General features: G+C 46.5%; 1 protein-coding gene across 7 annotated transcripts in view; it reads left to right on the top strand.

Moving 5' to 3' along the window:
• The first annotated feature begins 2,625 nt into the window (after positions 1-2,625).
• RALGAPA2 (Ral GTPase activating protein catalytic subunit alpha 2) overlaps positions 2,626-23,182 on the top strand; it is a 1,036,168-nt gene continuing 1,015,611 nt past the window's right edge. For 3 of the 7 annotated variants that reach the window (XR_004538694.1, XR_004538695.1, XM_033936257.1), the window contains exon 1: positions 2,628-2,890. Coding sequence is in view for 5 of the 7 variants with exons in the window: in XM_033936257.1 (XP_033792148.1) it covers positions 2,785-2,890 (106 nt within the window). In the remaining 2 variants the exon portion in view is untranslated. Of the gene's footprint in view, positions 2,891-23,182 lie in introns of all 7 variants that reach the window. The other 4 variants (XM_033936259.1, XM_033936255.1, XM_033936258.1 and 1 more) reach the window with 2 other exon arrangements.

Here is a 23,182-nt window from a genome sequence, read left to right as displayed (position 1 = left end):
AGAGAAAAATGCTGTGTTGCTAGAGCTTGAGGTTTACAAATAGGAGTTATGCCCACAAAGAAACCCTATAGTTCTGCCCCTGCTGCAACTATCCAGGTGAAACATGGCCACGTCAGGTTGTATGTTACAGTAAACTGTATTTCTCTTCATTTTGATGTTTATTGTGGAACTCTTAATATGGAAATGCAAAGATGAACCCTTCCTTCTCCTAAGACCATAATGGGGACCTTTTTGAGACTTTCGAGGGGCATTCAATAATTTATCTGCAATGACTAACACCTTTCAAAAGAATTCTTCTCTTTGACCTTCAATCCAGGACATCAAAGCTTCCTTGATGTCTGTATCACTCAAAAATCACTGTCCACGGAGAGATTTCTTAAAAATTCGGAACAGGAAATAACCTAAGGGAGCCAGGTCAGGACTATAGAGTGGATGGTTCAGCAACTGAAACTCACATTCTTGGATGGCAGCCTGTGATTGTCATGACATGTGCACCAGTGTATTGTCATGAAGAAGAACACCTGCTGTGAGTTTTCCTCATCTGTTCTCCTTGATTGACTCCCGCAAAGTAATCATTGTGTTGGCATAACTCTCCCTTATGTGGCATAAACTCCTGAAGCAAAAGTCCTTCATCATGCCAGTTATGGAATTCTCTCCCAGAAGCGATTTGTTTGATTCCGTGTTTTTAAAAATCATTTCATAAGAGTTTGAAGGCTCATCTTTTTAGAAATACTTTCCAGGATTTGGGAGTGATTTAGTTAAAAGACTTATGTTATGTGTTCATGTTGTGTTATTGAGTAATTGTATTGTTTTTATTTTATGAATGTGATGTAACCCGCATAGATTTTGGATATGCGGGATATAAACGTGTAAATAAATAAAATAAGACAGTTGCCATGACTTTGCCTGCAGATTTTTCTGTCTTAAATTTTTTGGGGGTGGAGGATGACTTGTGCTTCCACTGCATTGACTCCATTTTGGACTCAGAATTCCTGTGATAGGCCCAAGTCTCCAGGCACCAAAATGATGAAAAAAATTCACTGAGCATCTTCATGTTCTCTTGACAGAACTGGAGTCTCGTGACCTTCTGATTTGGCATCAGCATTCTTGGAACCATCTTACACTAATCTTGGACATGCCCAACTTTTCATGAATTATTTTCCAAACTGTTCCTGCCGAGATGCCCATTTCTTCAGCTATTTGGGAAATCTTAATTCATCAGACAAAATTAAATCCTCTTTTTGCACATTTCAGTGAAAGTTGCTTCCACTGGCCAGCCAGTGTGAGGGTCATTTTCAATAGACACTCTACCCCACTTTAAACAGATTGCTCCAGAATTTTACTTTAAAGGATGATGGGGCAGACTCAAGTTTCAAGTTTCTTTATTTTTGATATATCGTCTATCAAAACACATATCTAGACGGTGTACATTATAAAAGATTATAAGAAACAAATAAAACTGCAGTCATGCTTTTCCCTTTCTTTTGTGAGACATTTTATCACTGAACGGTGCTCCAAATCTAGAAGTTTTTTTACTTGATTTGCAAGAGGACTCTCCCAACATCCTGTCTCTTGGAACGTTAGACTTGCACTGAGCCATCCTCCTTCATTCACTTATAATTATATTAGACCAGTACAATCCAATCTTCTCAGTAGCATTGCAGTGTTACAAATTCCTTATATTAGTGCCTAAGGGATGTCAGATTAACCCCTCAAGCATAATAGCTCAGTGGGGTTTTTTAGTTCTTCATTCGTCCCAATTTGGCAAACGTGTTTTCAATATTTATTTCATCAAATCAATACTTTTAAATAGTTCATAAATAGTTTAAATAACTTAGCTTTTAGCATTGTGCTGCTTTGCCTGTTTTATTTTACTTTTCCGGCGCTTCAAGTAAAGGGGAGAACTGTTGAAGCACTGGAGCTATTATGCTCGAGGGGTTAATCTGACATCCCATAGGCACTAATATAAGGAATAATGTAACGACTCTGCAACGCTACTGAGAAGATTGGATAGACTTACACTGTGCATGAGTAACCCTGAGACTTGTTTCAACATGGCCCATGAGGAAAACCTCCAGCATAGTGGTAGTTTTGGGATGGACCACCCTTAGCATCTCTGTGCTTCCGGGGGGACAGTGAAGAGGTGCAAATTCAAGTATTGATGTCCTAAGCACCAGGAGTCCAAAACAACAGTTATTGAACAGGTGAATAAAGGGTTAAAATTTATAAAGGCTGGTACTGCCTGAGTAAACTGTATGAAAATGAGATTAAACAATGATAACTGATTGGTCTAACACCCTATCTACAACACTCATCGTTGACTGCCGTTCATCCCAACAGAAGCAAATAGCATTCCCTGCCTTCCAGGATCCACACCTACCCATCTGTTTTCGTCTCTTAATTAAAACGTAGTTACGTGCATAAATGCTTGAAAATTAGCATATCAACACATTTGCCCTTCTTTTGAAAATGGAAAGTAAAATTCCTTCCCCATCCAAAATAAGTCCGTCTACCCACCGTTCTTCACTTACTTCCGTCAAGGTCGCCCGAGGCAAGAACCTACTTCTCCCGCCTGCCCCGAACAGAGCCCCGCCCTCTCGCCTGTCACTCCGCCCTCTCTCCCCTCCCTCACGTGATGTCGATAGCCGACCAGTTCCGTGTTTACTGAGCGTGCGTAGCTGCTGCTGGGTTCGACTGCTGTTAGTGGCCGGTTCACCTTGGTAACGGCAGAGAGAAAAATTGCCAGAAGAGAAAGGGAAAATTTGTCGTCGTCCCCCCATAGGGATGTTTTCCAGAAGGACGCATGGAGATGTCAAGAAATCTACACAGAAAGTTCTGGACCCGAAGAAGGATGTGCTGACTCGCTTGAAGCACCTGCGGGCCGTGCTGGGTAAGTGCTGCTGGTAACCGGGGCTTCCTTCCTTGCCTCCCAGCCCTGAAAGGACGAGGAAACGTTGAGAGGTGTAAGAAGGACACGGGGGCTGGCGTGCCCGACGGTGACTGGCTCTGGCTCTACTTGTGCTTCTATCCGTGTGGTACGCTGTGACTTTATGCAACGTGTGTTTGTATACTTTTTATGGCTGCATAGGTGCTCTGGGTCTCGTACCTCCCTCCCCCCCCCCAGTACAAGTTGGGGAGGAGGAGGAGGAGTCGAGGTCCAGGTCCGCCACTGGAGTCACCAGGTGTGATCCATGCCCGCCCCTTCCTATCTTTGAAGACTAGAGCGTTGTTGCCCTGATTCCGCTATGTGGTGTAGGTCTGTCAGGAATCGATCATTCCTTTCTGGGACTGGAAGACGGAGGACGTTCTGCTGATGTTCTAAAAGACACCGTGCAGAAAGTATCCGCGATCCCTTCTGTATATTATGTGATGCCAGAGGGAAAACGAAAAGCTAGTTAACTTTAGAACTTAACTGGTGTTATGAAAAAGAGGGACTTACATCCAGAGAGAAGAAACATTTTGAAGACGGAAATGGATGGTGTTTTCCTATAGTTTGACATTTTTTCCCGCTGTAACGATTGAATTTAACTCACTAATGAGTTTAGAGAACTTCTAATACGAATTAGTATAAAAATCTGACCCCTTTTTCAGAAAGGAACTGCTTGTGTATGAGAGTTATCAGTATGGATGAGATGTAATTTTAAGGGCTTACTCTTCAAAATATGAAATTTGGTTAAAGTGCTTCTCTTTGTGGTGTGCTACATAATTAAATAGGAAACCAAGGTCTACTACATCATCTCAGACCTTATATTACATCTTACATTACATCTCAGCTCTTACAGTCTGCAAACAAACTAGTCAACTCATTGTGGTAATTAAAAACTAAGAATGGAGCAATCCAAGAATAAACTATAATCAATTACACTTCAAAATGTAAATAACAAAAAAGTCATTTATGATGAACAAAAGAAAAAGCAACAGTGTAAAATATGTTAACCTGCAATAAATTAAGCTTGTTTTGTGAATCTTTAACTATATCTCTTTGCCATTTTGTACAAAGGGGAAGAGAATTCCTTAACAACCTGATAACTAAATAGAAATAAATGATTTAAAAGACCTGATCTTAGTAATAGTGTTGTAATTTAATTTCATATGATCTTGAAGATAGTAAGTTTTATTCAATGCACAAAGTTGTAAAAAAATCTATCATATACGGAAGAGCAATCTCATATGTGATTTTAAAAGTCAACATACATAATTTTGAAATTTAATATTTGCTTCCAGTGCAAGCCACTATAAATGAGCTAGGGAAGGTATATACCGGTAGCTAAACTTACCTATCTTCCTTGTAATGCGTTATAAGTAAATTATATACTTCCTATTTGGTATTTCTGTGAATTTGGAACCATCATTTTTATTTTTTAACAGCTTTTCTTATACAGTATAGCCTTGTCCGTTCAGTTAATTTCAAACCAGTCTTTACAGAGGAAATTATACTGAGCTTTCATTTTCAAGTTCCTGGGATGTTCACCATATTTTTAGATCTTGTCAACCAACTAGTTTAAGCAGAATTACAACATAAGTCCTTGGACAGAAATCACAGACTGACTTTCTGAAGAACTTGTGTTATACACATATATACAGTGGAACCTTGGTTTACGAGCATAATTCGTTCCAGAAGCATGCTTGTAAACCAAAATACTCGTATATCAAAGCGAGTTCCCCCCCACCGAGGCCAGCGGTGCTGCTCCCCCCCAATCGAACCGGCACTCCCTGCCCGAACAACTTAAACTTACCCCCATCTGGCACCAGCACGCAGCTCACAGGACGTGCCGGTGCCGCTAGAAGATCTTGAGCATGCAGAAGCAGGAAGATCTTCTAGCGGCACCGGCACGTCCTGTGGGCTGCGTGCCGGTGCCAGACGGGGGGAGGAGGGGTAAGTTTAAGTTGTTCGGGCGGGGGGGGTGCCAGTTCGAGCGGGGGGGAGTGATGCCGGTTATCGGGGGGGGGGGGGGGGTTGCTCGCAAATCGAGTCAACACTTGGTTTGCGAGACAAGTTTTGCGAGAATGTTTTGCTCGTCTTGCATTCCTTGAGCATGATCCCCCAGTTGTCACTGTACAGTACACAGGATCTCCTTTCCTTCTCAAGGGCAAAGGAGTATGTTGAATTTAGGAATCCATACTCGCGCATGACAGAACATATCATTGCTGCTGTCATGCTTTTCTAGACTTATGTTTTGTGAGTAGAACTCATTCTTTTTTAGCAAAAGGTTTTTACCTGATCAGCATTTTTTTTATACTGTTCTTTTGTTTTTTTGACATTGTATACTGCTGAAGACATCTGGAGCCTTCAGGCTACACTATATAGTATTTCTTAACTTATTTATTTACTAGTCTTTAAGCCCATTACATTAACGGGTGCTAGAATAGATGTGGCTGTCTGTCTGTGTTTCTTTATCTCTCTCTCCTTGGCCGCTGTCTGTGTCCTTCTGTCTCCCCCTCCCCCCCCCCCCGAGCTAAGCTGTCTGCCCCCAGCACACACCTCCCCCCAAAGCAACCCCCTTTCCCTCTCCCTAACTGTCTCTCCATGGCCCTCTTCTGTCTTCCCCCCACGAGCAAAGCTGTTTGCCCCAAGTACACCCCTCCCCCCAAAGCAGCCACCTTTCCTCTCCCTGTCTCTCCATGGCCCCTTCTGTCTTCCCCCCAGAGCAAAGCTGTTTGCCCCAAAGCAGCCCCCTTTCCCTGTCTCTCCATGGCCCCTTCTGTCTTCCCCCCAGAGCAAAGCTGTCTGTCCCCAGCACACCTCCCCCCCCAAAGCAACCCCCTTTCCCTCTCCCTATCTCTCCATGGCCCCTTCTGTCTCCCTCAGCACACCTCTCCCCCCAAAGCAGCCCCCTTTCCCTCTCCCCCTGGCCCCCTGTATTGATCTCCTTCTTACCCTCCCTCCATCCCGGCGTCTTCTGGCCTGCTCCTCTTCAAAGCAGCCTGCGATCATGGTGGCCGGCTTTAGCAAACCTCGCAGGCCACTCTCCAACTTGGTAGCACGTTCCCTCTGACGCGATCCCGTGCGTCAGAGGGAACGTGCTACTGAGGTTGGAGAGCGGCCTACGAGGTTCTTTAAAGCCGGCCACGATCACAGGCTGCTCTGAAGAGGAGGATCAGCGGCGGTAGCGGTGAGCGAGGGCGGGAGGTGTGTTCCCTGCCGAGGATGCAGGCAGGGAGAGAGCTTGCCTGCGCTTCCGGTTGGTGAGTGAGGGCGGGAGGAGGGGAGTGGCCAGAATGTTTCTTGCCGCCGGGTTCTAAAATGGAACACGGCCACGGATCACACACCACAGCGGCAGGGATCACGCTGTTTTAACAGCGCATGTGCCAGTAAGCTTTTATTATATAGAATTTTTAGTATTTATATACCACTTATAGCCTAAGTGGTTTACAGTCAGGTACTCAAGCTTTTTTTCCCTTTCTGTCTCAGTGGGCTCACATTCTATCTAATATAACTTGAGCTACCAAAATCTGTCGCTCAAAGTTGGCTTTTATTGGGTTATTGTATCTACATTTGCACTTTGCAGCTATTCTATAATCCCACACTTAGTGAAGCCATTGCAGTGGTTTTATTTGGCCAGATGATATAGTCATTGACTGTCTCTTTTTGGATTCCAGTAAGTGTGCATCCTGAGTCTATTCAGTACATATCACCAATATAATGAATAAGACTCTTCCATCTTAAGGGGGCTGAAAATGCGCTCTCTTGTAGCATAACCAGTCTCAGCAATTCCAAGAAATAAAAGAAAACATATTGTATGTATATGGTCTGTTCAAAAAGTTCCAGGACTGATTTTATACAAATTTATTAATCTTACAACTTATTCCATTGGGTTCCCTTCAAAGTACTACCCTTTCCTACATATACACTTTTCCCAACATTGTTTCCACTTCTGGAAACAGTCCTTAAATGCATCTTCAGGAATTGCCAAAAGTTGCTGCGTCAGATTTTGCTTTGTCTTCAGTGGTGTTGAATCACTTTCCTTTTAGCGTGGATTAAAGTTTAGCAAACAAGGAGTCAGAAGGGCCAAGTCAGCAGAGTAAGGTAGCTAGAGAACTGCCATTGTGTTTTTGTGCAAAATTCAGGAATTTTGACACATTCAAAACACCTTCCACGACTCATGACATATTCTCCATAAGCCACTTTTAAATGACATATTCTCCATAAGCCACTTTTAACATTTCATAAGTTTCTGTAGCGGTCTTACCCAATTTAAAATAGAACTTCATACTGTAACGCTGCTCATTGAGGCACATGATGAAAAATAGCCGATCACAAAAATATACTTACACAAAAACTGCTGTTGCTCGGAATTGAAAACAGATATCAACAAACGGAAAAAAGGAGGTTAGCCGCGGGTAAAAAAATCAACTGCTTGCCACATGTACTGGGACAAGGCCATTCACCACCACGTGGAGCAGTGACTGGCCTTGTCCCCGCAGTAAAGGATCTACCATGAGTTGCCACCCTTCCCACCCCTCCGGGTCAGCAGCTCCCCCCTCGTGAGTCAAGCTGCCACCCTTCCTCCCTCCCTATCGCGAAGCTGCCACCCTCCCTCCCTCCCTTTCACGGGTCAAACAGTCCCCCACCCTCGCACCCAATTTGTTTGCCACTGCCAGGGATCCCATTTATAAACAGGCCTCCTTCCAGCCCTCCAGCTGCATACCCCCCCTCTGCCGAAGCTGACCCGGAAGGCTTCTCTCCGATGTCAGAGCTGATGTCTGAGGGAAGCTTTCCCGGTCAGCTGGGAATCCCAGTTAACTCATTCAACAGTCCTCCTTCCAGCTAGGCTGCTCCTTTCTGCTTTCAGTCATACTTGTTTGCAGGGAAGTGCCATGGGCAGCGGCACTTGCATGCTTACCTGGAAGCCATCTCTTCTGTGAATATGCATGGGTCTGCGTGCGAGTATGTGTGCCTGCATGCGTATGTTTGTGTGTGTGCATGCATGCATGTGTATCTGTTTGCATGCATGTGTGTGTATGGATGCTTGTGTGCATGTATGGATGCTTGTGCGTGTGTGCGCCTATGTGTATGGATTCTTGTGTGTGTATGCCTATGCGTATGTATACCTGCACGTGTGCCTGCATGCCTGTGTGTGTGCATGTATGCCTGTGTGTGTGCATGCATGCCAGTGTGCACATGTGTGTGTGTGTGTGTGTATGCATGCATGTGTGCATGTGTATGCCTGTGCATGTATGTGTGTATATGGCTCCTATAATAATATAGTAAATGATAGCAGATAAAGAATATTCTGGAAACATTTTCAAACTAACTCTATTAGAGCATGTTTCAGACCCCCTGAAAAAGTTGGTTTTGTTTTTCAACTCAAGGAAGAAAGTGTCTGAAAATAAGGGTCAAGGTCATGGAAGTTTCATATATTAACACTGAAATATAGTCAGCTCTTCAAGTTATAAACTGTTTTGCATTTTTTATGAGAAAAATGTTTGATTGCATTGGTCTAAGGTGGCATTGTCACTGCTACCGTGTTTCCCCGAAAATAAGACACTGTCTTATATTAATTTTGGGCCCAAAAAAGGCATTAGGTCTTATTTTCGGGGATATCATTTTTTTTTATTGTACAATGATCATCTCTCCCTTCCATTCCTCCACCCTAATTCTTCAAATTTTATTTCTCTCCCCACATCTTTCTTTCCTCCCTTCTCATCCATCCCCTTGTGCAGTATCTTTCTATCCCTCCTTTCCTTCCCCCTGTACAGCAGAATCCTTGTAGCTTCTATCCCTCTCTCTCCCCCTCCCCCCTTGTGCAACAGAACCCTTGCAGCTTCTATCCCTCCCTCCTTCCCATCCCTTGTGCAGCATCTTTTTATCTCCCCCCTCCCTGTGAGATAAAGGAGGAGTGTTAGAGGATGAGAGTTAGGAGAAAAGGGAGCAACACTTTGAAGATTGTGGGAGATGGGAGGACAGAAAGACAGCATTGCCAGATGAGGGGTTGTGAGATCAAGGGGAGGGGTTGGGAGCAGTGTTGCTAGATGAGGGGTGGGGGAGCTGGGAGGAAAGGGAGCAGGGAGGCGGGGTGGGTAGCAATGTTGCCAGATGAGGGGTGGGAGAAGTGAGAGGAAGAGGAGCAGCACTTTGAGGAGTGTGGGAGCCGAGGGGGAGTCGCGCTATTGGATGAAGAGGGCGCGATGGGAGCTAGGGGATCCAGCCAGCGCCACCCCGGCCCGGCTCTCTCACCTGCAGCGCTGGCAAGATATTGTTGAGCAGGCAGTTCAGCTCCTGGAACTGAGTCTGACAGCCCCGGCAGAGACAGAGCGACTGAGTGAAGCGCACCAGACACTGGCTCAGTGCCGCACTGCCATTCGCCACTTGTTTGAACCGTTGCCGACAGGTCTGGCAGCTCCGACACCTCCGGAAGTTTGGTCCAGTTGTTGCTCGAGCACTGCGCCAGGAGCAACGGAAGCAGCGTGACCGTTAGCAGCGTGACCAGCAGCAGCACCGCCATCGGAGGGGGGGGGGAGATGCATTGCTGCTGCTGCCAGCAACTAAGGCTTATTTTCGGGGGTAGGGCTTATATTAACACCTACCCCGAAAATCATGCTAGGGCTTATTTTTGGCTAGGGCTTATTTTCTGGAAAACACGATAGTTCAAGAAATTTGAACCAGCAACCTCATCTCCATAGATGTCAACGCCCATCAGCTGTACAATACCAGCCACAGGTGGGTCTTTTGTTCAGGTTCACAAGCCTGTAGTTTTGGTTTCTTCACTGAGGTTCCAAAGCCTTCAGTGTGTGTCTATCTGGTTCCCATACCAGTGATTGGGCAGCTTAACCTAGGTTCAGGGCTGTGGAGTCCGAGTTGGAGTCTGAGACATTTTGGGTACCTGGAGTCGGAGTTGTGGGTGCCAGAAACTGAGTTGTCAGAATTGGAGTAAAAGGATTTATCTACTGATTTCACAGCCCTGCCAGGGCTGTGGAGTCAGAGTTGGAGTAGAGGAGTCTGAGACAATTTTGGGTACCTGGAGTCAGAGTTGTGGGTACCAGAAACTGAGGAGTCTGAGTCGGAGGATTTATCTACTGACTCCACAGCCCTGCCTAGGTTCCCAAGCCAGGTATTTTCTATTGGTTCCCAAGCCGAAGTTGTGACTGATTTTTATAATTATTCATTCATTGCATTTTATTGAATTTATGCACCACATTTGCCAAAATAGTTTCTGAAAACTGATATTGTCAACCAAATGATGTAAGCAGAAATAAGGTGGTGGTTTTCTTGTACAATCCCACTATTTCTGGACAAGTGAGTTATGCATCTCATGTCACGAGACTGCTTGTAGGAAGCCTTATTTACATAATATTTCTGACTGTCCTCTCTTACCTCAGGACTGCCCTCTAGTCACCAGTTGCTTTCCTATAAGATGCAGTAGTAGCCAGTCTTTTCTGCTCGTGTTTATTTTTCCTTCTCAGTTTTTTTTACACATTTCGCATCTTTGTGCTGCAGAGGTTCCCCTCGGGGTCAGCTCTGGCTGCAAACGATTGCAGACTTTAAGTCTGTTTCTAGGAGGTTGACTACCTTGTAGTACTCCTGCCTGGACAGCCTGTATTTTCAGGTCGGGGCTTATGGACTGTTCCTTGGGAACTGGCTCACACCAGGCTCGTCTGCTAGTGGGCTTGAGTGCAGGTTGCTTGGCTTCGTGAAGGTGTGACTAGGATCGGGGGCGACTGCATTCCTCCAATCGGTCGTGTTCATGGTCTGTCTCGGGCGACAGGTCTCCAGCCGGAGTGGCAGTCAGAAGACCAGCAGTCCAGATTTCAAGGCTTGTTGTGGTAGACGATCTACCTGTAAGCTGTTTCAGCTTCCTTTTCTGCAGCTCCCAACACAGTGATTTTGGGGGCGTCTGCAGAAGTGGTTTTGTGGTACTGTGGAGGTTAGCCTAAGATCCCCCCAACCCCTAAAATCCTGAAATCACCCCATTTTGAGGGTTTTTGTTATTTTCCCGGGCTATTTTCTTTTGGAAAATCACTCCCGTGGCGGCCACCTTGGATTTTCCCAATTTGGATTTTCCCAATTTGAATTTAAAGCTATTTCTTGCCTCTACAAGCTTTGGTTTTGCAAGAAAACTGGCAACAGCGCCTCACTGGTTCACTAAGGGGCTTGTTATAGCTACCCACATGTTTGAGATGGGTTTGCAAGTTCAGTTATACCTAGACAGTCTGGCAGTGACAGCAAACAAAAAAGGTGACCAATTGGTGTTCAGTCTCTTTTATTATGATGGACTCGACACGATTGTGTTTCAGCCCTCAAAGAATCTTGTTGTAAATCGAAACATACAATATCCACAACCTTTTCAACACATTCTATGGAAAACTACAGCTCAAGCAGACAGCATCTGCTGATGTCCGCGGTGTGTTCTACAGTACCAGGTGTCTGCGGTGTGTTCTACAGTACCAGGTGTCTGCGGTGTGTTCTACAGTACTAGGTGTCTGCGGTGTGTTCTACAGTACCAGGTGTCCGCGGTGTGTTCTACAGTACCAGGTTTACGTAGTGGATTTCTGAAAGAGCTACCTGATTCAATTTCAATCTCTGGCATACTTTGGGTCCTTTTCACCTTGGCAGATGGTTGTCTGTCTTCCAGAGGCACGCAGACAGAAGCTTTGCACTCAGATAATGAGTTTGCAGGGCAAGCTAGCTCAGTCCACTTAACACTACTTCCAAGTGCTGGATTCCAGGGCAGCCATAATAGCTGAGGTCCCTGGGAAGTTGTTCTTATGTGTTTTCTGCAGAATGCATTTCTATCTTGGTGGTCCCATAAATCAGACTTATTTTAGATACCCCTGCTGTGGACACTAGTACCCAGGCCAAGATGGACTGGTAGTTCCTCCCGGAGGCATTGTTAAGGGGCATACTTTTCTGAGTCACCAGTTGGTAATTGTGCCACTGTATGCCTCCCCACTTAGGGAGGAGTTCACTGCAAAGGACACCCGATCCAGGGGTGTTGGTTGACCAGCAGATTACTACTTAGGATCATTCGTTTGGTGTGGTAGAGACTGCAGAAGAGCCCAGAGGGACAAGTCTTCAAGTTTTCTCGAACAATTCTACAGTGGTGGCGTATGGCATTTGCCAGAGAGGCACCAAGGATGTGCAACTTAATCTGGAAGTCCACTAAGTGTTGATGTGGGAGGAGCTTTATCTTCACATTCTCAGCAACACAGGTAGCGAGGATAGACATTCTCCAAGCCATTTTCCTTAGTAACCAGACACTGGATCTAAGTGATTGGTTGCTGCCTCCAGCAGCTTTCCAAGCCATTGTTGGTTGCTGGGATCACCCAACATTCAATTGATTATCAATAGCAAACTATAAAAAGGCAGACAGGTTATTTAGTCTAAGATCCAAGCATGGGCCTGAACACTCTGGTCTAGCTGTTGCTGAAGAGCGAGTTCTTGTACGTGTTTTCTTTGTGGCTCATCATAGGCTGGGTTCTCCACAGGATTGCAAGCCACCCGAGAGCTATCATTCTGGTGGCTCCAGGTTGGCCACCCAGACCATGGTAGGCAGACCTAGTGCGTTTTCGTACAAGCGCAGGTTTCACCCTACAAGTACAGCTGGAACCTTTTCTCATGGACCAGTTGGTCATGGCAGTTCCAGAACACCTTGCAAGTGCGGTGCTACCATGACTCAGAGGAAGTCATTGCTACTCTGCTCAGGTCTAAAAAAAGCAGACAACTGTTTCTGCTTATGCTAAGGCTTGGACAGCTTTCCAGCACTGGTGCATCAGGGAAAAGGAGGAGACTTTCTCTGTTCCAGTCTCCGAGATGTTAGCCTTTCTCCAGGCTGGTCTTGCTAAGGGACTCACAGTGGCATCCATTAGAGGCCAAGTAGCATGACTCTTGTTTAGGGGCTTGAGACCAAAGAGCTATGCTAGAGTCTCATCTAGACATAGCCAGATTCCTAAAAGGAGCACTTTGTATCAGACCTCCGGGGAGGACTCCATTCTTTTCTTGGGCTCTTAACCTAGTTTTGTAGGGTTTCAGCCAGGCTCTGTTCGTGCCGCTGAAGGAAACGTCCTTGATGGACCTGACGCTCAAAACAGTTTTTCTGGTTGCTATTTCCTCAGCGAGAAGGGTCTCAGATTTGCAAGCCTTTTGCTTTCAGAGAGACTTTCATCAAATTTACTGAAGCTGGAGTTTCTTTGTGCAGTGTTCCATCCTTTTTGCTGAAGATTTCAGTGTTCCATGTCAATCAGGAAGTCGGATTGCTGACTTTCTAGTAGGGCTCTAGAGTTGGAGTCAGAGTTGAGTCGGAGACAATTTTGGATACCTGGAGTGTGAGTCGTGGGTACCAGAAACTGAGGAGTCGGAGTCTACAAGTTCCAGGAAAAAGCAACGTATTCTGAAGAAGTTGGATGTTAGAGTGCTTTTCTGATAGCCTGAACTCGTTGGTGCCCTCAAGATATCTGTCCATCTTTTTGTGCTTTCAGGGCCACAATTGCCAGATGGATCCATAGGGCCATTTTGGCAGTATATATTGTTTGTGGAAAACAGTCCCCTGTTTCTGTAAAGGCACATTGACTAGAAGCATGGTTTAGTCATGGGCATAAACTTGGACGAACTCCCCTGAGGAGATTTCTAGGGCAGTGACTCTACATACATTTTTCCAAGTATTTTTCAGAGTGGATGTAGTGGCAAGGGAAGACTACCTTATCCCAGGACAAGCAGGCAGGTATTCTCACATATGGGTGACGTCATCCGACGAAGCCTCGATGCGGACGCCTCACAAGCAGACTTGCTTGAAGAAACTAGAAGTTTCGAGTTGCCCGCACCGCACATGTGCGAGTGCCTTCCCGCCCAGTGGACAGGGCACGTCTCCTCAGTTCTTAGTTTTCCACGGAGCCGAGAAGTCCGTCTTTTTGGCTCTCTCCGGTAACTTCGTCGTTCGTGCCTTCTCTCACCGCGGTTTGTGTTTCTTTTTCTCACGAATCGCTGTTTTAGACTTTTTCTTTCTTTAAAAAAAAAAAAAAAAATTTTACTTCCGTCCGTTCGTCCGGTACAGGCCGCTCAGCCTCGGCCCGTGGGTTTCGACTTTGCGTCGGCTGTCTTTTTGTATATGCCCCGGCCTGTTACCGGTTTCAAACGGTGTCGCAAGTGCACGATATCCCTTACGGCCGCTGCCTCAAGTGCCTTGTGCCGAAACATCATCCTACCTCGTGCCTTGCCAAACACTTAAGCCTCGTGCTTTTGAGCGTCGTTGTGTTCTGGTGGATAACCTCTTCGAGATGGAGTCTTCTACTCTCTAGGCATTGTAGGTGTCTTCGGCATCGGCCCCAGTCGACGCCTCTCCTTCTACTGCTTCCACCTTGAGCCTCATCAGACCTTCGTCTTTTGGAGCGGCTCTTGCTTCGACGTCCTCGGCTGCCATATCTTCTCTTGTCTCCTCAGGTCAGATAGCTCAGCACTCGGTTCCGCCAGTGGTGATTAAAGTTTCGAAGCCTTCCAAGTCGAAACACTCTCACACCACTGTGCAAGAACCTCCAGCCAAGGCAGGTGGGCCGGTTTCAGACGCGGTACCCTCCTTGCCGGCTACACCCCAGCCCTCTTTGGAGGAGCAGATTATTAAGGTCCTCACTAACATGGGACCCACACTGCTTAATCTGCTTAATCGCGAGGTCGAGCTGCCTGTGCCCCGATCTGATCCTCCACACTCCATGCAGGGAACGGAGTCTCTGAGTGTCTGGTTGGGCTTCCAAGCACGAAACGCATAGAGTAGAGTCTGTGCGAGTGCATCGACAGAATACCTCCCATTCTACCAAGGGAGTCCAGTCTTCGAATTTGCTTCAGGGCTCCTCCACGCCTATAGATCTTTGATCAACTGCTTCCGAGGCAACCTCTGCTCGATCTTCGAGATCCGGTTCGAGACATAGTTCTCGACATCACTCGAGACCTGCTTCGAGGCATTCTTCGAGACATCATTCCTCAAAGCCTCAGTCTTCTCCAGCCTCGACAAGACTTCCAACTCCTCGTTCCAAGTCTCCGATGCTGGCCCTGGAGGATATCCCGATGTCCAGTGCCTCGTCCAAGTCTCCCGGTTACTTTGTACCATGGTTTCCTGTCGAGGCTTCTTTTTCTTCGACTCCAGTTGCCTCGACGTCCTCGAGTCCTTCTCGAAGCCGTGCCACTGCAGATCAGTTATCTTTTTCCTCATTTTTGAGACAGATGGCTGTAGACTTGAACATTCCATTGGACACTGGCTCTAAGTACTCTAAAGAATATCTCAAGACCATGCATCTTCCTCAACCTCCAGCTGAGTCTCTCAAACTCCCATTACACAAGCTTCATGATCAGACTTTTACTAGATGCATGGAGACTCCTTTTTCCATTCCAGCAGTTCCAGGAAAGTTGGATGCCAGATATAAAACAGTGCATTGCTTGTGGAATGGTCTGGCACTAATCTACAAATCATTCTTCAATGTCCAGCTCATTGAAAAGAGCAACCACCCCTCTCTAGAATACATGCTAGCCTCGGTTAATGATGAACTCCAACCTCACCCTCTGGGTATCCTACTCCTTTATCATCCACCTACCCCTTGGAACAAATCCTCCGACCTCGTTCTCGAAACCATCTCAAACGCCTTCCTCAAATTTCAAAGACTTCTGATCATTGGGGACATCAATCTCCACCTTGATGACAACACCAACAAGGATACGATCGAACTGAAGAGCTTCCTCATCTCTCTTGGTTTTTCCCCCCTTTCACCTTCCCCAACCCATGAAAAGGGACACACTCTAGACCTCATTAGTTTCCTGACCTTACCGCCTACAAAACCACAGCCGGCGACACCCGCTGGGAACAGGTCCCCTGGTCTGATCACTTCCTTGGGACCTTCTGCCTCCCCATCTTCATGTCGCACCTCGGGGCCCCTCCCCCCTCCTCCAATTCAATCTCCTTTCGCAAAAAAATTTCTAGCGACCTGTTCTGGTCAAAATTTCTCAAACAACTCTCCTCCGCTCCCAAGCCTGCAGATCCTGAATCCAACTGGCATAACTGGACCTCCCTCTCCGAGTCCACCTACCACTCCCTTGCCCCCCTTTCCACCAAATCCATCTCCTATCCTCGCAAAGCCCCCTGGTACCTCCCTTATCACAGAGAATTAAAGCAGAAATGCCGTACCCTAGAGCGCATATGGAAAAAAATCTAACTCCCCTATAGACAGGCAGTCCTGGAGAGCCAACATTAAGCTCTACGATTCGGCACTAAAAAAGGCTAGGAAGAACTACTACGGTGAGAACATATCCAGATCCAACAACCAGAGTAGTACACTTTTCAAAATCTGGCGCTCTCTAACCTCCAAAAAAGACTCCACCTCTCTCCCCTCCTCTCCCTCATCCGAAGTCCTAGCAAAATTCTTCAATGAAAAGGTCACCACCCTTCGTTGCTCCTTCCCACCTGCTATCTCCTACACCTCCCTAGTTTGCACTGACTCCAACTCTACTCCAACGGCCTCTAATAATATCCCAGCCGACAGATTCTGGGCAACCTTCGAATACATTTCCGAATCCCTCATCCTCAAACTCTGTCTCAAACTGAAATCATGCAATTGCTCTTTAGACCCTTTCCCCTCCTATCTCTATGAGGAAATACCCGCTCAGGCCATCTCCTCCATTACCATACTCCTAAACCTCGCCCTACATTCAGGCCTTTTCTCCCCAGAAATGGGCCATATCGCCTTAACCTCTCTATTGAAAAAACTCGACCCTTCCTCACCATCCAGCTATCGCCCAATAGCAAATATTCCTCTTTTAACCAAGATGCTCGAGACCATCATATCGACCCAACTCTCATCCTATCTAGAGAAATTTTCCATTCTCCTACCTTACCAATATGGCTTTCGCCCCAATTTCAGCACCGAATCCCTACTGACCTCCCTAATCTCCAAGGTCCAACAACTTCACTCCCGTAACAAGTTCGCTGTTCTCCTACAATTCGATCTTTCCGCCGCCTTCGACGTTGTCCACCACGATATACTGATCTACCAACTCTCCGAGATCGGCATCACCTCTACAGTCCTTGATTGGTTCTCAAAATTCCTCCGTTCCCGTTCCTACATTGTCAATAGGAACGGCACCTCATCCCCCCCCCTGGACACCAACCTGCGGAGTCCCGCAAGGCTCACCTTTATCTCCCATCCTTTTCAACATTTATATGACCTCGCTAAAACTCCTCCATCTATCCCCCCTTGAAACAATTTACACCTACGCTGATGACATCCTTGTCATTCTCGAGGCCGACTCGAACCTCACCAATCTCTCAGAGAACATATCTTCTTGTATCTCGAACCTCCAATCTTGGGCCCACACCGTCCAAATGAAATTGAATGAAACCAAGACAAAACTCCTTTGGCTTGGCCCAAAATTAGCTCACCTACCCGTCTCAATCCCACTGTCCTCTGGCTCCACTCTGCAGCTTGAATTCTCCAGCAAGGTCCTGAGCGTCATCATTGACTCCACATTGTCTTTCAATGACCACCTCAACTCCCTGGTAAAAAAATGCTACTTCAGCCTACACATGCTGAGGAAAGTAAGATCCTGTTTCCATCAAAAACATTTCGCTGTTCTTGTCCAATCCATCATCCTCTCCAGATTGGACTACTGCAATTCATCAACCTACTATTCATCTACCATGAGCTCTAAATTTCTCCTGGAAACTTCCAGTCTAACAATTGTAACTTGATACATTCCTGATTCTATGTACTGTAATATTCCTGAAATTGTCCAGTCTCTTAATTTGTAATCCGCTTAGAACCGCAAGGCACAAGCGGAATAGAAATCTGTAATGTAATGTAATAAGCCTAACGAAGAAAAACCTTCACAAACTCCAACGGATTAAAAATGCCGCGGCCAAGCTTATCTTTGCAAAAAGTAAATTCGATCACGTCTCACCGCTTCTTTCCAAGCTTCATTAGCTCCCGATAATTTCCAGAGTTCACTTCAAATGCATCTGCCTAACTTTCAAGATCCTCCACGGCATCCTTCCTCCATTAATTCCACTCACCTGGAATTCCTCAAATCTCAATACCATCAGACCCACCCAAAAACTAAAATTATCCTTCCCCTCACTAAAAGACATCTCTCACCCAGGAAAACTGGGGACCTCCCTCCTCTTCAGATTCATCGAGTTCTGGAATAGCCTTGCCTCCCCTCTTCGGAACCTGAATGCCCTCGAACCCTTCCGTAAACATCTGAAAACCTGGCTTTTCTCAAAAACCTAACACTCCCTCCTCTTCTGATATCCCAGCCCGCTAACATTCTCCCCCTCTGATCTTCACCCATCCCTCCCTTGGAGTTCCTTTCTCATTACAATTCTTGTAAACCGTGCCGAGCTCTACAAATGTGGAGATGGTGCGGTATATAAACCCAAGATTTAGTTTAATTTAGTTTAGTTTGGAATCCTCTTTAAAGAGATCCCATCCTTCCAGAGTGTATGCCACAGTTCCTCCTGGCAGGGAAGGGAAGACCATGGATAAGTTTGGATATCGCATTTACCAAAATGCTATGATGTCTTCGAAGGTCCTCAATTATAACTTTCATTTTATTACTTATTTTGATTTTCTTTTGTCTCTTCTGCTGAAAATTTTGGGTTACTTAGATGATAGCATGCATTTTGAATTCCAAGAAGTCATTGCTTCTTTCTCTCAGTTGCGTATCCATCTTTTGCAATCATCTTATGATGCCATTGAACTCTCTGCCCGAGCAGCAGCTTGTTCTGTGGCCATGCGTCATCTAGCCTGGCTTCGTACCATAGACATGGACTCTAACCTCCAGGATCGCCTTGCGAACATCCCTTGTGAAGGCAATGACCTTTTTGATGAGTCCATCAAGGCTGCCACCAAAATATTGTCTGACCATGCTAAATTTTTTGCCTCTTTATAGAGAATGACATGGTGGCGGTTTACCCGTGGCCACTGCATTTAGCCGCGGGTGACCCGCCAAAACGGGGAACAAAAACTAGCAGTCGCTGCGGGGACAGGGACAAGGCCATTCACCGCCCCGTGGAGCAGTGAATGGTCTTGTCCCCGCAGTGAGGCATGAAGGATCGCGCGGTCCCCACAGCCCACACCCGCCTGCCCAATCGATATTAGTGATTAGCTAGCTCTCTCCCTTCTCCTCACCTTAGTTTGTAGGTTTTCTTTTTTGGCGACCCGCACGCTATCAGAGAGCCGCGCACCCGCTGCTGCTCGGTTTCGATCTTCTGCTCTGATGCAACCGGAAACAGGAAGTTGCAGCAGAGCAGAAGATTGAACACTGAGCAGCCGCACGTGCAGGTCGCCGAAAAACAAAACCTACAAACTAAGGTGAGGAGAAGGGAGAGAGCTGGCTAATGACTAGGATCGATTGGGCAGGCAGGTGTGGGCTGCGGGGACCGTGCGATCGCCCGTGTTCCCGGCTCAAACTGGAAGGAGGGAGTGAAAGGGAAAAGGATTCTGGGCCAAGGGGATGAAGACGGAAAGAAAAACCCACAGCAGGAAAGAAAGGGAAGGACAGGCAGGTGAGCCAGATGCTAGAAGCAGGAGGGGGGGGGGGGAAAGAGGGAAAAAAGCTAGATGGGGTTGAAAAGAAGAGACACACTGGTATGGAAGAGGAAGATAGGAGAAATCTGGACACAGGAAGGTAACAGAAAGAGGGGAAATTATGTGCATGGGGCATAGGGACAGAGTCATAAAGGGGACATGCCATGGGGATGGTATATGGACACAGGGGAGGGGGGGCAATGGCAGATACATAGGGGAGATATTAGAAATGGGGAAAATAGGAGCACAGAAGTGAGATGGTTTGTGGGGATGGGACAGGGACCGAGCTCGCAGGCTCCAGTTGCTTGCACAAATTACATTGTAACGTGCCATGAAAATAAGAGGGAGGAAGGTAGATAGATAGGCCACGTGAGAGGAGCTGAAGGGTGGTAGAAAGGAACAGATGGTAAAGGAGGGAGGGAAGGGTGGTGGTGGAAAGGAATAGAACAGACATTGAAAGAGGGTAGAGAGGATCAGACCCTGAAGGGAAATGTGGAAGACAGAGTGGGGAGAAGACGCTGGAAGGGAAGAAGACAGATGACAGACTATGAGGGAGCGGAGGGAAGAAGATGGGTGCTAGACCAATTGGGGGGGGGTGAAGGGAGAGGCACAGTAACAATTATAATAACAAATGGAAGATGCATAGAGAAAACGCACAGTGGATGGAAGGAATTGAATGAGAAGATGTGGAAAGCAGAAACCAGACAACAAAGGTAGAAAAAAAAATTCTATTTATTTATTTATTTTTTGCTTTAGGATAAAGTAGTATATTAGTTGTGTTGATAAAAATGTATAAACAAAGCCCTGCCAGCTGAACATCTCTTTCTCTAGTTCAGCAGCAGGAACTTTGATTTATAAGAAAGGAATAAGCTAAATATTACAGTACTAAGGCTTATATGGATGCAGCGGGCACGGTGACGGGGCGGTGAATGGGATGGCAGTGGCGGTGACGGGGCGGTGAAAGGGATGGTGGTGACGGTGACGGGGCGGTGAAGGGAACGGCGGTGACGGGGCGGTGCAGAGGATGGTGGGCCGGGGACGGGGCGGTGACGGGGACAGATTTTTTTCCCCATGTCATTCTCTACCTCTATATTCAGACCTAAGCTTAAGCCAGCTCCTCCTAGACCTACACGTCCTCCTATTATCTACCAGAGGCGTTTACCTCCAAAGCCGGCGCCTTACACTCGCCCTCCTTTGAAGAAGCAACCACCTCAGAAGCAACAGAAGCCTCAACCTTCTGCTCCACCTAAGGCTTCTCAGCCTTTTTGACTGTTTACACCAGAGCATAACATCCATCATTCTGTCTCTGTCTTCTTTTCCACCTATAGGAGGTCGTCTCCATCTTTTTTACGACAGATGGACGGTCATAACATCAGACCTCTGGGTCCTTTCCATCATCAGGGAAGGATACTCTCTTCATTTCAATCAAGTTCCTCCAGAGCTCCCTCCCAAGAGAGTATCCTTCCAGTCCGTCCCACACCGCCCTTCTTCTTCAGGAAGCTCAAGCTCTGCTTCGTCTCCATGCCATTGAACCAGTTCCCTTGGAACAGCAGAACAGGGGGTTTTACTCCCGTTACTTCCTTGTTCCGAAGAAGACTGGCAATCTGCGACCCATTTTGAATCTCAGGGCTCTCAACAAATTTTTAGTCAAAGAAAAGTTTTGAATGTTGTCCCTGGCATGCTCTCTGGATCTCAAGGAGGCCTATACTCACATCCCCATTCTCCCGGTCTCCCGTCAGCATCTCAGATTTCGGGTGGGGAATCTGCATTTTCAATAGAGTACTACCCTTCGGCCTGGCCTCGTCTCCCAGAGTGTTCACCAAATGCCTGGTTGTGGTAGCGGCAGCTCTACGGAATCATGGTCTTCAGGCATTTCCCTACCTCGACGACTGACTCATCAAAGATTCCACCTCTCAAGGGGTTATTGTAGCGACCCAACGGACTACCTAGTTTCTACAAAGTTTGGGATTCAAAATCAACTTTCCCAAATCTCATCTTCAACCCTCTCAGAATCTACAATTCATTGGACCTGTTCTGGACACTGTCCAACTCAGAGCATTCCTTCCTCAGCAACGTCTGGAAGCTCTTCTTCAACTCTGTCATATGGTGTCTTCCCGCTCTTCCATCTCAGCGAGACACATGATGGTACTTCTGGGTCACATGGCCTCCTCAGTACACGTGACTCCTTTTGCCAGACTTCACCTCAGAATTCCTCAGTGGACTCTGGCATCTCAATGGACGCAGGTTTGCGACCCTCTTTCTCAACACATAAGTCACTCCTTCATTGAAGCAGTCTCTCCATTGGTGGATGCTCTCTTCCAATCTCTTCAGAGGCTTGCTTTTTCACATGCCCCCTCATCAGAAGGTCCTCACGACAAACTCGTCGACCTACGCTTGGGGCACTCATCTCGAAGGTCTCCGTACTCAAGGCCTCTGGACCAGTACGGATCGTCAGTGTCATATCAATCAGTTGGAACTCAGAGCGATCCTCAAAGCTTTCCATGCTTTTCAACATCTTCACGACACAGTAGTCCTCGTCTGCACGGACAACCAAGTCGCCATGTATTATGTCAACAAACAGGGAAGGACGGGGTCTGCCTCCCTTTGTCAAGAAGCTCTGGAAGTTTGGGACTGGGCAATCCGTCACAACACCTTCCTCAAAGCTGTCTACATTCAGAGGGCTCAGAATTCCTTGGCGGACAACTTGAGTCATCTTCTGCAACCTCACGAATGGACTCTCCATTCCTCATCTCTTCATCACATTTTCTCACAGTGGGGAACGCCTCAGATAGACCTCTTTGCAGCTTCTCACAACTTTAAACTGCCTCAGTTCTGCTCCAGGATATACTCTCCTCACCGCCTCGAGGCAGATGCTTTTCTCCTACAATGGACGAATCTATTCTTCTATGCATTTCCTCCATTCCCTCTCATTCTCAAGACTAGTCAAATGGAAAAACGATCATGACACCATGATTCTAATTGCTCCTCGGTGGCTGAGACAACCATGGTACTCCCTTCTATTTCAACTCAGCAGCAGGGAGCCATACCTTCTACCGTTTTTCCTTCTCTGCTTACACAGAGTCAAGGATCTCTGCTTCATCCCAACCTGCAGTCTCTACACCTGACAGCCTGGTACCTTTCAACATAACTCCTCTTCAGTTTTCTCAATCTATCAGAGATATTTTAGAAACTTCTAGAAAGCTTACAACTAGACAATGCTATCACCAAAAATGGACTAGATTTTCTACATGGTGTTTCTCTCATCATCAGGAGCCTCAACATTCCTCCTTATCATCTGTTTTGGATTATCTTTTGCACCTATCCAACTCTGGACTCAAGTCTACATCCATTCGAGTCCATCTCAGTGCAATTGCAGCTTTTTATCAGCCTATTGAAGGGAAACACCTCTCTGCTCATCCGGTAGTTTCCAGATTCATGAAAGGACTCAATGTCAAACCTCCTCTCAAACCGCCTCCTGTGGTTTGGGATCTCAATATTGTCCTTTCTCAACTCATGAAGTCTCCATTTGAACCAATTGATAAGGCTCATTTGAAGTATCTCAATTGGAAAGTGGTGTTTCTCATTGCCTTCACTTCTGCTCGACGAGTCAGTGAGCTGCAAGCTTTGGTTACTGATCCACCATTCACTGTATTCCATCATGACAAGGTGGTTCTTCGTACTC

Source organism: Geotrypetes seraphini, chromosome 3 (assembly GCF_902459505.1).
Source record: "Geotrypetes seraphini chromosome 3, aGeoSer1.1, whole genome shotgun sequence".
Lineage (NCBI taxonomy): Eukaryota > Metazoa > Chordata > Amphibia > Gymnophiona > Dermophiidae > Geotrypetes > Geotrypetes seraphini.
The sequence above is the reverse complement of the archived record's forward strand: the minus strand, read 5'-3'. Positions and strand labels throughout refer to the sequence as shown.